The sequence below is a fragment of the Nannospalax galili genome, unplaced genomic scaffold, assembly GCF_000622305.1.
Source record: "Nannospalax galili isolate Female #2095 unplaced genomic scaffold, S.galili_v1.0 scaffold415, whole genome shotgun sequence".
NCBI lineage: Eukaryota > Metazoa > Chordata > Mammalia > Rodentia > Spalacidae > Nannospalax > Nannospalax galili.
In genome coordinates, this window is record NW_008337494.1 from 1,722,429 (window position 1) to 1,735,733 (window position 13,305).

At 36.0% G+C, this 13,305-nt stretch overlaps 2 protein-coding genes across 3 annotated transcripts in view; one reads left to right on the top strand and one right to left on the bottom strand.

The window, feature by feature from the left end:
* The first annotated feature begins 1,995 nt into the window (after nt 1-1,995).
* On the top strand, nt 1,996-11,362 carry Sycp3 (synaptonemal complex protein 3). The gene is made up of 8 exons (XM_008832618.3): nt 1,996-2,457; nt 2,904-2,967; nt 3,361-3,395; nt 5,755-5,872; nt 6,951-7,050; nt 8,952-9,050; nt 10,806-10,910; nt 11,035-11,362. The coding sequence occupies exons 1-8, from the start codon at nt 2,328-2,330 to the stop codon at nt 11,086-11,088; spliced, it is 705 nt and encodes a 234-aa protein (XP_008830840.1). The 5' UTR covers nt 1,996-2,327; the 3' UTR covers nt 11,089-11,362.
* Nucleotides 10,943-13,305, bottom strand: part of Chpt1 (choline phosphotransferase 1) — a 46,261-nt gene continuing 43,898 nt past the window's right edge. For both annotated transcript variants that reach the window (XR_607251.3, XM_008832616.2), the window contains exon 9: nt 10,943-11,114. Coding sequence is in view for 1 of the 2 variants with exons in the window: in XM_008832616.2 (XP_008830838.1) it covers nt 11,070-11,114 (45 nt within the window). In the remaining variant the exon portion in view is untranslated. The remainder of the gene's footprint in view (nt 11,115-13,305) is intronic.

Here is a 13,305-nt window from a genome sequence, read left to right on the forward strand (position 1 = left end):
AAGGAGTGATTTTTATTATTCAGAGTAATGATTAAAAAAAACAATACAATGACTGGAAATGTAGCTCAGTAATAGAGTGCTTGTCATGCATGGAAAGCCATGAGCTTGAGTCCCAGTACTTCTAGAAAACAGAAAACCTATAAATCAGTAAGAAACACATTAATATCCTATTTAAAAGTGGGCAAGAAACTCTGATGTTTTAAGGAAATAGAGAAACAAATGCCCCTAAGCATTTACAAGCCTAATCTTGTGAATAGAGGGGACCTCAAGGAAATATCACCTTAGAATGTAAAAATTAAGAAATCTGACAATACCAAGTGATCATGAATACACGTAATTGAAACTTACTCTTCTAATTGTAAACAACACTACTAAATATCTACTAGCCAATGAGCTACTCCTAAATACAATGCTCTCTTTTACAGAACATACTTCACAGAACTAAAAATGGAAATATGTAGAGATTTTGGCTACTTGCAAGAAAGACACAAATTCATGAAGCATTGTTTTTCATGTGTTTATTCACTTTAATAAAGCTAGCGTTGTGTCACAATTTTTAAAAATTAGCAAATATGCAAGAAATTAGAATATTCAGAATAGCAATATTTATATAGGTTCTAATCTGGAAATAATCCAGATGTCTATTGACAAGAAAATCAATTAACAAATTGTGGACTAGCCCTACGGTGGAATGTTATATAGCAATGAAAGTGAAAAACTCCTGGCTACCTATAATAGTGCTTCTCATAGCAACGGGTAAAAAGTGAGTTGCTAAGTATTAGAATACAACGTAATGCTTGTTGCAAGGCTCAGTGCAAATAAAACTATGCTGTATTAAGGGTCTGGCTATGTTATCAAAACTCAGAAAAGTGTTAACTGGTAGTTGGTTTACTTTTATTGTCGGCACTTTCAGAAGGCTGAGGCAGGAAGGTTGCTGTGAATTCGAAGCCAACCTCAGACTGAGACCCTGTATCGGAAAACAAACAACAAACAAGGAAACAAAACCATCTGAAAGTGGGAGGTGAACGATTTACACAAATTCAGGGTAACAGGTGACGGGCGGGAAGGTGGGTGACATGACAGCTCGGCAAGGTGCTACTTCCCCGGGTCGGGGTGGTGCGTTCATCATGGGTCTTAACTCATACATTCGGTTGCAACTGTTAAGATTATATGCTTACTCTTACAAAGCTGGAAGAACCCGCCCGGAGAGTCCTAGCACTTGCCCACCTAGAGGCGGGAGCACCGGAAGCGCCCCCACGTGGGCGGGACCACGCCAGCGCACATGCGCAGCGCGTTCAGCCAATGAGCTGTGAGCTTGGCTGCAGCCGGACTGGCTTTTCTCCCGCGCGAAGCCCAGCTCGCTTCAGAAGCTTCGGGGCTGCTCGGAAGAGGGCGGACTGGAGGACGTGGCGGAGTTGTCTTGAGGGAATTGGGGGGTTCTGAGGGAATTGGTGGGGGTTGAGGGAATTGGGGCGATTCTGAGGGAATTGGGGGTTTCTGAGGGAATTGGTGCGGGTTGAGGAAATTGGGGCTGGTTCTGAGGAAATTGGGGCAATTCTGAGGGAATGGAGTTCTCTTGAGGGAATTGGGGGGTTCTGAGGGAATTGGTGGGGGTTGAGGGAATTGGGGCGATTCTGAGGGAATTGGTGCGGGTTGAGGAAATTGGGGCTGGTTCTGAGGAAATTGGGGCAATTCTGAGGGAATGGAGTTCTCTTGAGGGAATTGGGGGGTTCTGAGGGAATTGGTGGGGGTTGAGGGAATTGGGGCGATTCTGAGGGAATTGGTGCGGGTTGAGGAAATTGGGGCTGGTTCTGAGGAAATTGGGGCAATTCTGAGGGAATGGAGTTCTCTTGAGGGAATTGGGGGGTTCTGAGGGAATTGGTGGGGGTTGAGGGAATTGGGGCGATTCTGAGGGAATTGGTGCGGGTTGAGGAAATTGGGGCTGGTTCTGAGGAAATTGGGGCAATTCTGAGGGAATGGAGTTCTCTTGAGGGAATTGGGGGGGGTGTTTCTGAGGGAATTGGGGTTCTCCTGAGGGAACTGGGGTTAAGGGACTGAGGGGTTGGAGGCTAGTGGAATCAGGGGTTACTGAAGGATTGATTAGGGGCTGGAGGGCCTAGAGCATAAGGGACTGAGTATCAGGTGCAGAGTGGGTGAGGGGATGTGGTGTTAAAGATTGAGGGACTTGGAGCTGGGGTAATGACTACACACACAACCCGTAATAAAAATTTTTTTTTAATTATTTGATATTTTATCAGTTTACTTAAATATCTTTGGATTCAGACAGAGTTTGGGGGCGTTGTTTTTAAATAAGGAAACGTCTAAAGATGGTGCCAGGTGGAAGAAAACATTCTGGGAAATCTGGGAAGCCACCACCAGAGGATCAGCTTAAAAAAGCCTTTGACTTTAAGAAAGAAGATAAGGATCTGAGTGCTTCAGAAGAGGATGTTGCTGCCGGTAAAACATATCTGATGTTGACCATTCATGATATCCTACAGCTCATTTGTTTTGAGCCGGTTACAGTCAAAACTGAATAAACCTTAAGTATTTTCACATACTTTGTTTCTCATCTGATCTTCTGACTTGTAGAACTTCATGTAGCATCTCTTACCTTTGCAGTCCCAACATCTTGATAAATAGTACATGACTATGACCAGACTTGAAAAATTGCTTCTGTAAAAATGGTCATAAATTGTGACTGAATTTCATCTTTTATTTTTTGCGTATGAGTGTGTTCCTTGCATGTATGTAAGTGCACCTAATTTCATATTTCAGAGAAAATATTGCATTATATATCTGCTTTAAAAATTTGTTAGAGAATCCTGAAAGAATTGAAAAGCAATCTCATTAAAATTTATCAAAAATAGCGTACTTAATTTCAGTTTTTTAAATTGTTAATACAGAAAATTCTCCAGCTGATAAACGTGGGAAGAAAAGGCCTTCAATAGAAATAGTTGGAGATATGGGGTAAGATGTTCAAAGATAATTATGTTTGTATGTTTGTGTGTGTGTACAGCATTTTATGTGATAACGATTGAATCAGATCCTTATGCTTGCATAGCAAGCGCTTAATTGAGCTAGCTCACCGGCCCCAAAGGTAAATTTTGCTTGTTCAATAAAGCACTTCAAAGAAAATTTTATTCTGGTTATCTAACAAGTAGGGATGTAAAATGCTTGGTATGTGACATTTCTTTCAAAACAAACATATTATGAATCCCTAATTAAAAGAGTTGGTTCTGTTTTGTTTTTGATAGTGCTGGGGAGCAAACCTAGGGCCTTGTGCATACAGAGCAAATAAATGCTTTACCACTGAACTGTACCCCTAGTGCTAACTTGTTTCTAAATGTAATTTCTTCCCAGAGGTGAAGTACAGAATATGCTGGAAAAATTTGGAGGTATGTTTCTGTGAGATATTTTTATTTTTAAAAATTGTTTAAAACTGGTGGGGAGTGGTGGTGCATGCCTTTAATCCCAGCACTCCGGAGGCAGAGGCAGATGGATCAATCTCTGTGAGTTCTAGGCCAGCCTGGTCTACATAGTGAATCCAGGCCAGCTGTGGCTACAAGGAGACCCTGTCTCAAAAAAAGAGTTTAAAACTATTTAGTAACTTGTATAAGTGTAAATCAGTATACTTTGTGACTGTTATTTAATGCCTTGTTCTCATAGGGTTTTGCATAAATATTTTACTTAGCACCATAGATTTTAACTTTTTCCATAATATGAAAAGTAAAAATGGAGCTTTTAAGAATTTTAGAAGAAAATACAGAAAAAGCTTTTTTACACTCTTATATAGTCACAGACTGATATATTCAATGTATGTCAGATTTTCATTTCACTAATTTTTTTCCTATGACTCTTTTTATGTTATTTCCTTTATAGTATATGACATAATGAAGCTTCTAAGAGAATTATCATTGTTATATTAATAAATTATGTAATTGAAAATGAAAGACAACTTTGAAAATGAAAGACAACCTTGCTAGCCAGTAAGACATTTATAATCAAATCCAAAGACTTTGTTTTAAATATTATGCTGTCTCAGTTATATGAGTTTTATTAGAGGACAATATTCTTTTATTTGCTTGTTTTTGAGACAGTCTCACTGTTGAAGCTAGCTCAGGCTGGCCTGGAACCAGCTATGTAGTTCAGTCTGGCCTTAAACTGGGTACATCCTTCTCAACCTTCTTTGTGGGAGCTGGGATTACAAGCATGAGTCACCTTACCCAGTTTAAGAGACTACACTCTTTAAAAAATTATATATTGGGTGGGGGCATGCCATGGTATATGTGTGTGAAGGGCAGGGGACAACTTGCTGGAGTGGTTTTCTCCTACCATGTGAATCTTGGAGATCAAACTCAAATTGTCAGGCTTGGCAAGTGCCTTTACCCATTGAGCCATCTCGCCAGCCCAAAGATTCTTTTTAAAAATGGGCTGGTATTTGTCTCCTGTAGGGATGATTCATACCAGGAAGTAGTTTTTTTGTTTGTTCTCTAAGACTTGCTCTCTTGTGTAGTGACAAAGTGCTTCTTTTATAAATTTACTATAAATGCTGAAAATACAGAATATATGATAGTACAGCAACATCATGATTATCGAAAGTTAATTGTTTATGCTTAGCAAACATTACTTGAAGTATTAATTTCTTATGAACTTCTGTACTTAGTGGTAAAGTATGTCCTATAAAACTTCCATAAAAGTATTTTAAAGTGCTCCTAGATGGGTTATCTATATAATAAATGAAGATTTCTTTTTGTAAAAATGTATTTTAAGAGGCTGGAGAGAGAGTTCTGTAGTTAAGAGTACTTGCTGCTTTTGTACAGGACCCAGGGTTCCATACCCAGCACTCACATGGTGGTTAACAACCATCTGTAACTCCAGTTCAAGGGGATCCAATGCCCTCTTCTTACAATTCATGCACATGATGTACATATATATTTTACAGTATTTATTTTATAAATTTATATAATCCTTTTTGGATTGTGGTTTAGTATAGTATTTTTGTGTATTTCATATAGTGAGTTCTAACAATTTAGGCATGTATTGCCTTTCAAATAGGGGATATATTATAAACAGAAATATTTAGCCTTTGTGTTTGCTCATAAAGTCTAGCCTTAATCATTTGTCCTACTTTTTTTTCTTTTAATCATCCTTAAATTTAAAATTTACCTTAAGTTAGGAAAATTAGATTTGAGATAAATTTGTGTATTTTAGGTATTTCTTATTCCAAAATACTTCAGAACAAAAATGTTTTGGATTTCAGCATTTATTTGATTTTGGAATATTTGCCTAGACTTCACTGGCTGAGTTTCCCTAAAATTCTGAGTGTTTTTAAAAATAGAGGGTTTTTTTTTTCTTTAGCATGTGGTGCTATTTTTATATTAATTTTTATCCCCTCCCCCAGCTATTAAATTTTTTTATTTAAAATTGTGTGTAGGATGTTTTTGTGTATATAAGAATGCAGGCTCATGGCACTCGTGTGGAGAGCAGAGAACTGGGAATTCTTTCTCTTCTTCCACTATGGGAGAAGATAGCTTTCAGGTTTGGTTCTCTCCTTCAGCCTTGGGATCCAGTTACAGAACTCAGGTCGTCAGGCTTGTGTGGCAAGTGCTTTTATCAGCTGAACCATTTCCCTGGCCATTAAATTTAATTTTAAATGTCTTTGATAGTGTTGAATGAATGTTACCCGTACTTATAATTACTTGAATATGTAAGAACAAAATACTTCAACATTAAATGTTAATGTTTTCAATATAGCTGGCATTAACAAGGCTCTTCTTGCCAAGAGAAGAAGAATAGAAATGTATACCAAAGCTTCTTTCAAAGCCAGTAACCAGAAGATTGAACAAATTTGGAAAACACAACAGGAACAAACGTAAGGGGTTTTGTTGTTGTTTTTGAAGCGCTGTGTTTATATCATTTCTTAATATGTACTGATGCAAGTAACTTTTGAAAAATAGTATCTTCTTGCCAGGCGTGGTGGCGTATGCCTTTGATCCCAGCACTTGGGAGGCAGAGGCAAGGGAATCTCTCTTGAGTTAGAGGCAAGCCTGGTCTCCATAGTGAATCCAAGCCAGTTGTAGCTACAAGGTGACCCTGTCTCATAAAGATCAAAAAAAAAAAAAAGAAAAGAGATAAATAGTATCTTCTTTATTGGAGTCTTTCATGAAAATGTTTCACTTGATTTTTTTCCTCCTGCCTTCATAGAATTAAGATATTTCTTAGATGTCAATGAAGATTAATTTTTCTTTCTTTGTTTCTTTTTTTTTTTGGTCTTTTTGAGACAGGGTCTCTCTGTAGCCCCAGCTGTCCTGGAACTCACTATGTAGACCAGGCTGGCCTTGAACTCACAGAGATCCGCCTGACTGCCTCCTGAGTGCTGGGATTAAAGGCGTGCACTACCATGCCTGGCAATTTTTTTATGTACTGATTGGGAGATTACTATTAACCTAGTCATTGTGGAGATATATATATATATATATTAGTTGAGTAAAAGATGTAGATGTCATGAAAACTATTAATAACTATGCTTGAAAATGTACAAAAAGGTTAGTTTTATATTGTAAATAATTTATATATTTTAACTCACTTGACTGTTCCTTTGTGCTAAATCTTTGCTGTAACAAAATGGGGGGAAAACCCTAAATGAAATCATTTAATCTATCAGAACCTCTGTATTCAGTAGAAAAATGAAAACCTGTTTGAAAATAAAGTGATTTTTTTTTCTGGACAATTGATACATGATAAAAGTTTTCAAGAGCTAAAATATGTGAGAAGACTTTTCTGTTAGGGAAAATTACTTCTGGAATCCATGTAACTAATTTTATTTGTTTTCCTATCAGAATAATTAAACCATTATTTCCTTTTTATAGTATAAAATGTACTAATTGAATTTGTTTTGAATGTTCTTTTCACACTGGCATGAAATGTGACAGCATGCATTATTTTCATAGGAAGAAGCTTAACAGTGAATATTCTCAGCAGCTTACGAGTTTGTTGCAGCAGTGGGACTTGGATATGCAGAAATTTGAGGAACAAGAAGAAAAACTAATTGTTGGTATCACAATTAACTTTATAACTAGAGAACCTCGCCATGTATTAGACCCATAGAACTGTGCCATGTTTGATTACCCATTGTGCACTGTATGTTTTAGTACTGCTGAATCATAAACCACAGAAGGATGGGCACAATATACTACTCTTAAAAGATTTGGTCATATTACATGAATTGAGATCCTAGTAATTCTAAGCAGCAAAAACTTTTCAAAGGATAAAAGATTATGGGTTTCTATAAAATTTGGGGATAAGTTAACTTTAGACAATTGAATGGGGGTAGAGAAAGAATTGCTTATTATAATAGTGTCATCTGGGCTCGGCTGCTAGTTCTCCATAGGTTTAAAGTATTATGTTAATTCTTCTAGACTTAATGCAAATTTAGTGACTGCATAGACTCAGTCTTTCAAATAGCTTTGGCAGAAAACTATGGAGAAATACCACTAACTGAGTGTGGATCATTTTCTCATTCCTGAACCAATCATTGTAGTCAGAACATTAGTTTTTACTTCATTTTTTCCCTCTTAGGTGCTGGGGACTGAATGCTAGGGCCTTGTGCAAACTACACAAAGTACACTGTCACTGAGCTATAGCCCCCATCCCAGAACATAGTTAACTCTTAATGATCAGATTGCATTCTCTCTCCATCCCCAACTGGTAATTGAAGGTTATCCACTAATTTTTAACTGCACTATTTCAATATGGTTATACTTATCAAACATTTAAAATCTGATATCTGAGGTATTGCCATCAAATAATTTTGGGGTTGGTTGGTCAGGTCAGTTCTAAATTTGAGATGAACATGAATCTCTAAGAGGAGGTTGACTAAGCTAATAGCTATATTCTGGAGTTCAGGAGCAAGATATGAGCTAAAGATACAAAGTTGGGAAATCTCAGCTTATAGTTTTTTCTTTTTATGAGTGTTTTGCCTGCATATATATAAGTGCATTGTATGCATGCAATGCCTGTAGAGGCCAGAAGAGGGCATCAGATGTCCGAGAACTGGACTTTCAAATGGTTGTAAGCTGCCATGTGGGTGCTGGGAACAGAACTCTGGTCTTCTGCAAGGGCAGCCACTGTTCCTAACTACTAAGCTATCTCCCTAGCCCCTTACAGTTTTTAAACCATGAAGCCTAGATTAAACTATCAAGGGAGTTGACTATACATATAAATGAAAAGTCTAAGGACAGATCTCTGGAATACTTCATTGTTTAGAATTCTTGGAGGTAAGAGGGAACCAATCAAGGAGACAAAGAACATGTGGCCTAATGGGTAGAAAGTAACTACATCAAGCAGAAGAAAGCCTTTTAAAAGAGGAAAGCATATCATCTCATATGCTGCTTATAGGCCAAATAAGAGATTTGACATGTGGAAGTCACTGGCATCTGACTGAGAATGATTTCGGTGGAAGAATCAGTGAAAAACTGATTAGACTGAATATAGGATGGAAAAGAAATTAATGTTGTAGCCTGAGGACAAAACAAAGGTTTTGAGTTTTTTTTTTTTCTTTTTAAAGGTATTAACTTTAAAACTATGCCTTTTGAGGCTAACAGGATTTTTTTTTCTAAATTTTAATAGGGCTGGAGACACAACTCAGAGGCAGATGTTTGCTTAGCATGAATGAAACCCACAATAACAAAACACCAAATTGTTACTACAGATTTTTAGATTTATTTTTTATGTGTATCTGTGCATGGCTTCATGTGTACTACCTGCATGTAGATGCCCATGGAAGCCAGAAGTCATCAGAATTGCTAAAACTGGAGTTATAGGTGGTTGTGAGCCGCCTGTTTGTGGGTACTAGGAATCAAACTCAGTTCCTTCGTAATAGCACTAAGCATTCTTATCCTCTGAGCCATCTCTCCAGCCCATTATAACAGCTTTTTCTTTTATGTTTGAAGAATCTTTTTCGACAACAACAAAAGATTCTTCAGCAATCTAGAATTGTTCAGAATCAGAGACTGAAAACAATTAAACAGATACATGAGCAGTTCATAAAAGTAAGTAATATATATTGTATATATACACACATTTTGTTTTTGTTTTGAGACAGGGTCTCCCTGTAGCCCCAGCTGGCCTAGAACTCTATGTAGACCAGGCTGGCCTTAATCTCACAGAGTGCTGGGATTAAAAGTGTGTACCATCATACCTAGTGAGCATACATTCTTTTGGTTCTTTTTTTTTCCCAGCTTTCTGTGGGTTTTTATGCTTTCTGTAGTTTTTTTGTGAACATACATTCTTATAAACCATAATTTAAATATTTTATTGTTTTTACTTTATGTGTGTGAGTGTATTTCTGCATGTATGTATTGCACTATGTCATGCAGTGCCTGCAGAAATCAGAAGAGGGTGTCAGATTCCCCTGGAACTGGAGTTATGAATGGTTGTTAGCCACCATGTGGGTCCTGGGAATTGAACCCAGGTCCTCTGCAGGAGAAACCAGTGCTTTTAACTGCTGAGCTAACTCCAGCCCCATAAACTGTAATTTAAATGTTTTTTTCTTTGCAAATTTATGGGAAATATGTTTTTTAAATGTTAACTTTCCATTTTTGTTTTAGACCGAAGAGGTATCTGTAGAATTCTAGTGGTTTTTTGGGAATTATTCAAGACAGGAAAGAGTAAAGTGGAAATTTTACCTAAAAATGTGCTTAATCATATATCATATCCATACTTTATTAAACATTTTTGTCAGTTCAGGAGAATTTGATGCTCTCTTCTGACCTCTGCAGGCACGGCATAACACTGGTATACTTAAATACATGCAGGCAATATACTCAAACACATAAGAATAAAGAATAAAAAAATTAGCTTTAAGAAATATTTTAAAGATGTTTAATTTACATTAACACAGAAATCAATTTTTTAAAAATATTTCTTTTTATTTAATATGTATGTGTATATTGCTTGGCATGTATGTAGGTGCATCCATGTCATGCAATGCCTGCAAAGGTCAGAAAAGGGCGTCAGATCCCCTGGAACTGGAGTTAGACAGTTGTTAGCCATGTGAGTACTGGGGATCAAACCTGGGTCCTCTGCAAGAGCCATCTCTCCGGCTCCAAAAGTTAATTTTTAAGTGTTTCCAAGTACAGAACTTGTCAGCTTGCTCTAATGTTCCTTGAGAACAATTTGTTAATTGGTATGACTTAGGTACTAGGAAAGATTTCTTACTAATATCACTGTTACCAGTCAGGGTAGAACTTTAGAATAAATTTTGATTCCTCCATATCCTTATCTTTCACACTATTACTAAATTCTATAATTCTTACCACTACAGTGGTTCATTATAATTTTCTTTAATTACTACTACCAGTGCCCTTGTGCATTCTTTGCTTATACTATTAAACTTTCTTATCCTTTGTATTAATAAAAACTCAGCTGACTTCTGTTTTTCTTTTTTATTATTATTATTTTTATATGTAATGAGTGTATTGCTTACACGTATCGAAGTGTGCCTATATTGTGCAGTGCCCTCAGAGGTCAGAAGAGGGCGGGAGACCCCTAGAACGAGTTACTGATTAGCCTCCATGTGGTTGCTGGAAAATTGAACCCAGGTCCTCTTCGAGAGCAGCCAGTGCTCTTAACTACTGAGCCATCTCTCCAGCCCCTAGATTGCTCTATTTAAACTTAGAATTTTCTTAAAACTTGGAATACATGAGCATTATTTTAGTATTAAAGGATTTTTTGAAAATTTTACAATTTAGAACCTGAGATGAAAAGTTATGATTTATCACTGAACTAGTGTTTCTGTGTTTTAGAACTTGATGGATGTTGAGAAGAAAAATGATAGTTTATTTACTGGCACACAGAATGAACTTAAAAAAGAAATGGCTATATTGCAAGAAAAAGTTATGATGGAAACTGTAAGTTATATTTAAAATTGCAAATACGTAGATTAATGGAAGCACTGAAATATTTTATTTGCTGAAATTTGTATAACACTTAACTAAAAATTAAACATCTTTAATATCTCCTTTCATGAAACAGCAACAGCAAGAGATGGCAAATGTTCGAAAGTCTCTTCAATCCATGTTATTCTGATGACTCTTTGAAGAAAGAACTTGAACCTAAGTAACATGATACAATCAAATTAGCTAAGAGGCACTTCTTTAGAATTGAAATTCTAGCTTAAATTATACTTGTAATCACTAGCTTGTTTACTGCAAAACCTCTGTTCCTTTTAACTTGTGAGTACATTGAAACAGCTGATAAGTAGCAGCTATTCCTATGTATTAAATTTTCAGTTCTTTAGTTATAGTACATTTTTCTCTCCGCTGTTAACTTTTAACAATAAAGATTTCTATTTAGGCTTTTGGTTCCAGTGTGTCTCTTAACAGTCTCAAGGTACAAAGTACAAGTATAATGGTTGTTTTAGGAGATGGGATCATACCTTCTTGCCTAGACTAGTCTCAAACAACTAGGGGTAAGTGATCCTTACACCTCAGCCTCTCAAATAGCTAGGCCAAGTGTGTGCCACAATACCTATCTTACACTGTTCTTTGAGGAAAAAACACACAAAATCTATTTTACATCTTTATATAGTTACTAAAATATTTTACATCTTTATATAGTTACTAAAATAATATATAGCCAATTCTAAGAAAAGAGAATCTCTTCTGTTGACTTATAAAATTAAAAGAATTTGTGTCTTGGAACAAATTAAACACCGAAATCATTAATACAGCTGAAAAGGCCTATAAATATTTTAAGACATGGATTTATGACTTTCATTTCTGCAAAGTCATCAAAATATTTAATTGGGCTTCGTCTGTAGTTAAATGACACATACCCTTAGTAACGATAAGAACATATCACAAACATAGTTAGTTATTTATGGTTTAAGTACCTTATATTTTTCTTCAAATATAAATTACCTAGATGTTTTTTTTTCAATTTTAATGTTCAGTAAATACATTGAAATTTGATTTCACATTCATTTGTAAACTTGAATCATTTTTAATTTTTATACACTGTCCTTTAAAATGGGCATTTACACAGAAACTTAGGAAACACTTGGTTTAATAATAAATTTTAAATTGTTTCAATGTTTGTTTTAATATTTATTATATTTTATATGCATGAGTGTATTACCTGCATGTGTGTAAGTGCACCCGTGTCGTGCAGTGCCCACAGAGGATACAAGAGGCTGTCAGATCCCCTGGAACTGGAGTTACAGACAGTTGTTAGCTGCCATGTGGGTGATGGGATTCAAACCTGGGTCATCTGCAAGAACAGTCAGTGTTCTTAACTGCTGAGCCATCTCTCTAGCCCAAATTGTTTCAATGTTTTAAATCTTAAACTTACTAGTTTTTGCTGAAATTGCCTTCAATAAATCATTTAGAACAAAATATGCCCATTAGAAGCAAAACAATCTCGCCTTGCTTTTTAAATTCTACTTTTTTTCTACAACCCATTCTTATATTAAGATTTTCAAGGTTTTAAGTATTTTATTATTTTTATTTTTATGTGTATGTGTGTATTGCCTGCATGTGTGTGTAAGTGCACTTGTGTCATACAATGCCCACGGAAGTCAGAAGAGGGTGTCGGACCCCTGGAACTTGGGTTACAAACAGTTGTTAGCTGCCATGTGGGTGCTGGGATTTGAACCCAGGTCTTCTGTAAGAACATTCAGTTCTCTTCAGCCTGGTTTTCAAGTTTTTAAAAACAATTCTATGTAACTTTTTAATCTTAAGAAATTAGTCCTTTACCATTAGCAAATATTTGATATTAAGAGGACAGTTCAGTCCTTTAATACTTTTTTCTTTTTGTGGGATGGGTGCTGGTAGATAACCAGGGCTTCACCCACGCTAAGCATTCATTCTTCTGCTTAGCTCTGTCTCCAACATGGAATATAAATCCTAAGTACTATTCAATCTTTAAGAAATTTACCAGTTTCCTGTCAATTAGTTTAGCTATTTCTTGTTTTTCCATAAAGGGAACTTAATGTCTATTTTTTTCAAGACAGTGAACTTTTAACTTGTGGACTAGCAAAGAACAAGTTACCCTCAAAGGTACATATACTCTGAACCAGTACAACAAATTTCTTTGACCAAATACAAATTACAACAAATTCTCATATCCCCTTTAAATTCTAGATATTATACTAAATTATTTCTATAACATAGTAATTATTAGCATACCTCTTTTGAACAATAGTATGTAAAAACTTATCAAAATATCACTTGGCTCAATTATAGTATTATAAGTTATATACCTAGTATTATGAGCTCACTTTCCAAGCTTGATCAAGTCAAAATG

Coding starts and splice junctions, on each gene's coding strand:
- Sycp3 (XM_008832618.3), top strand. CDS start 2,328: ATGGTGCCAGGTGGAAGAAAACATTCTGGGAAATCTGGGAAGCCACCA. Junction 3,396..5,754: donor TATGCTGGAAAAATTTGGAG/GTATGTTTCTGT, acceptor TTTTCAATATAG/CTGGCATTAACAAGGCTCTT. Junction 9,051..10,805: donor TACATGAGCAGTTCATAAAA/GTAAGTAATATA, acceptor TCTGTGTTTTAG/AACTTGATGGATGTTGAGAA.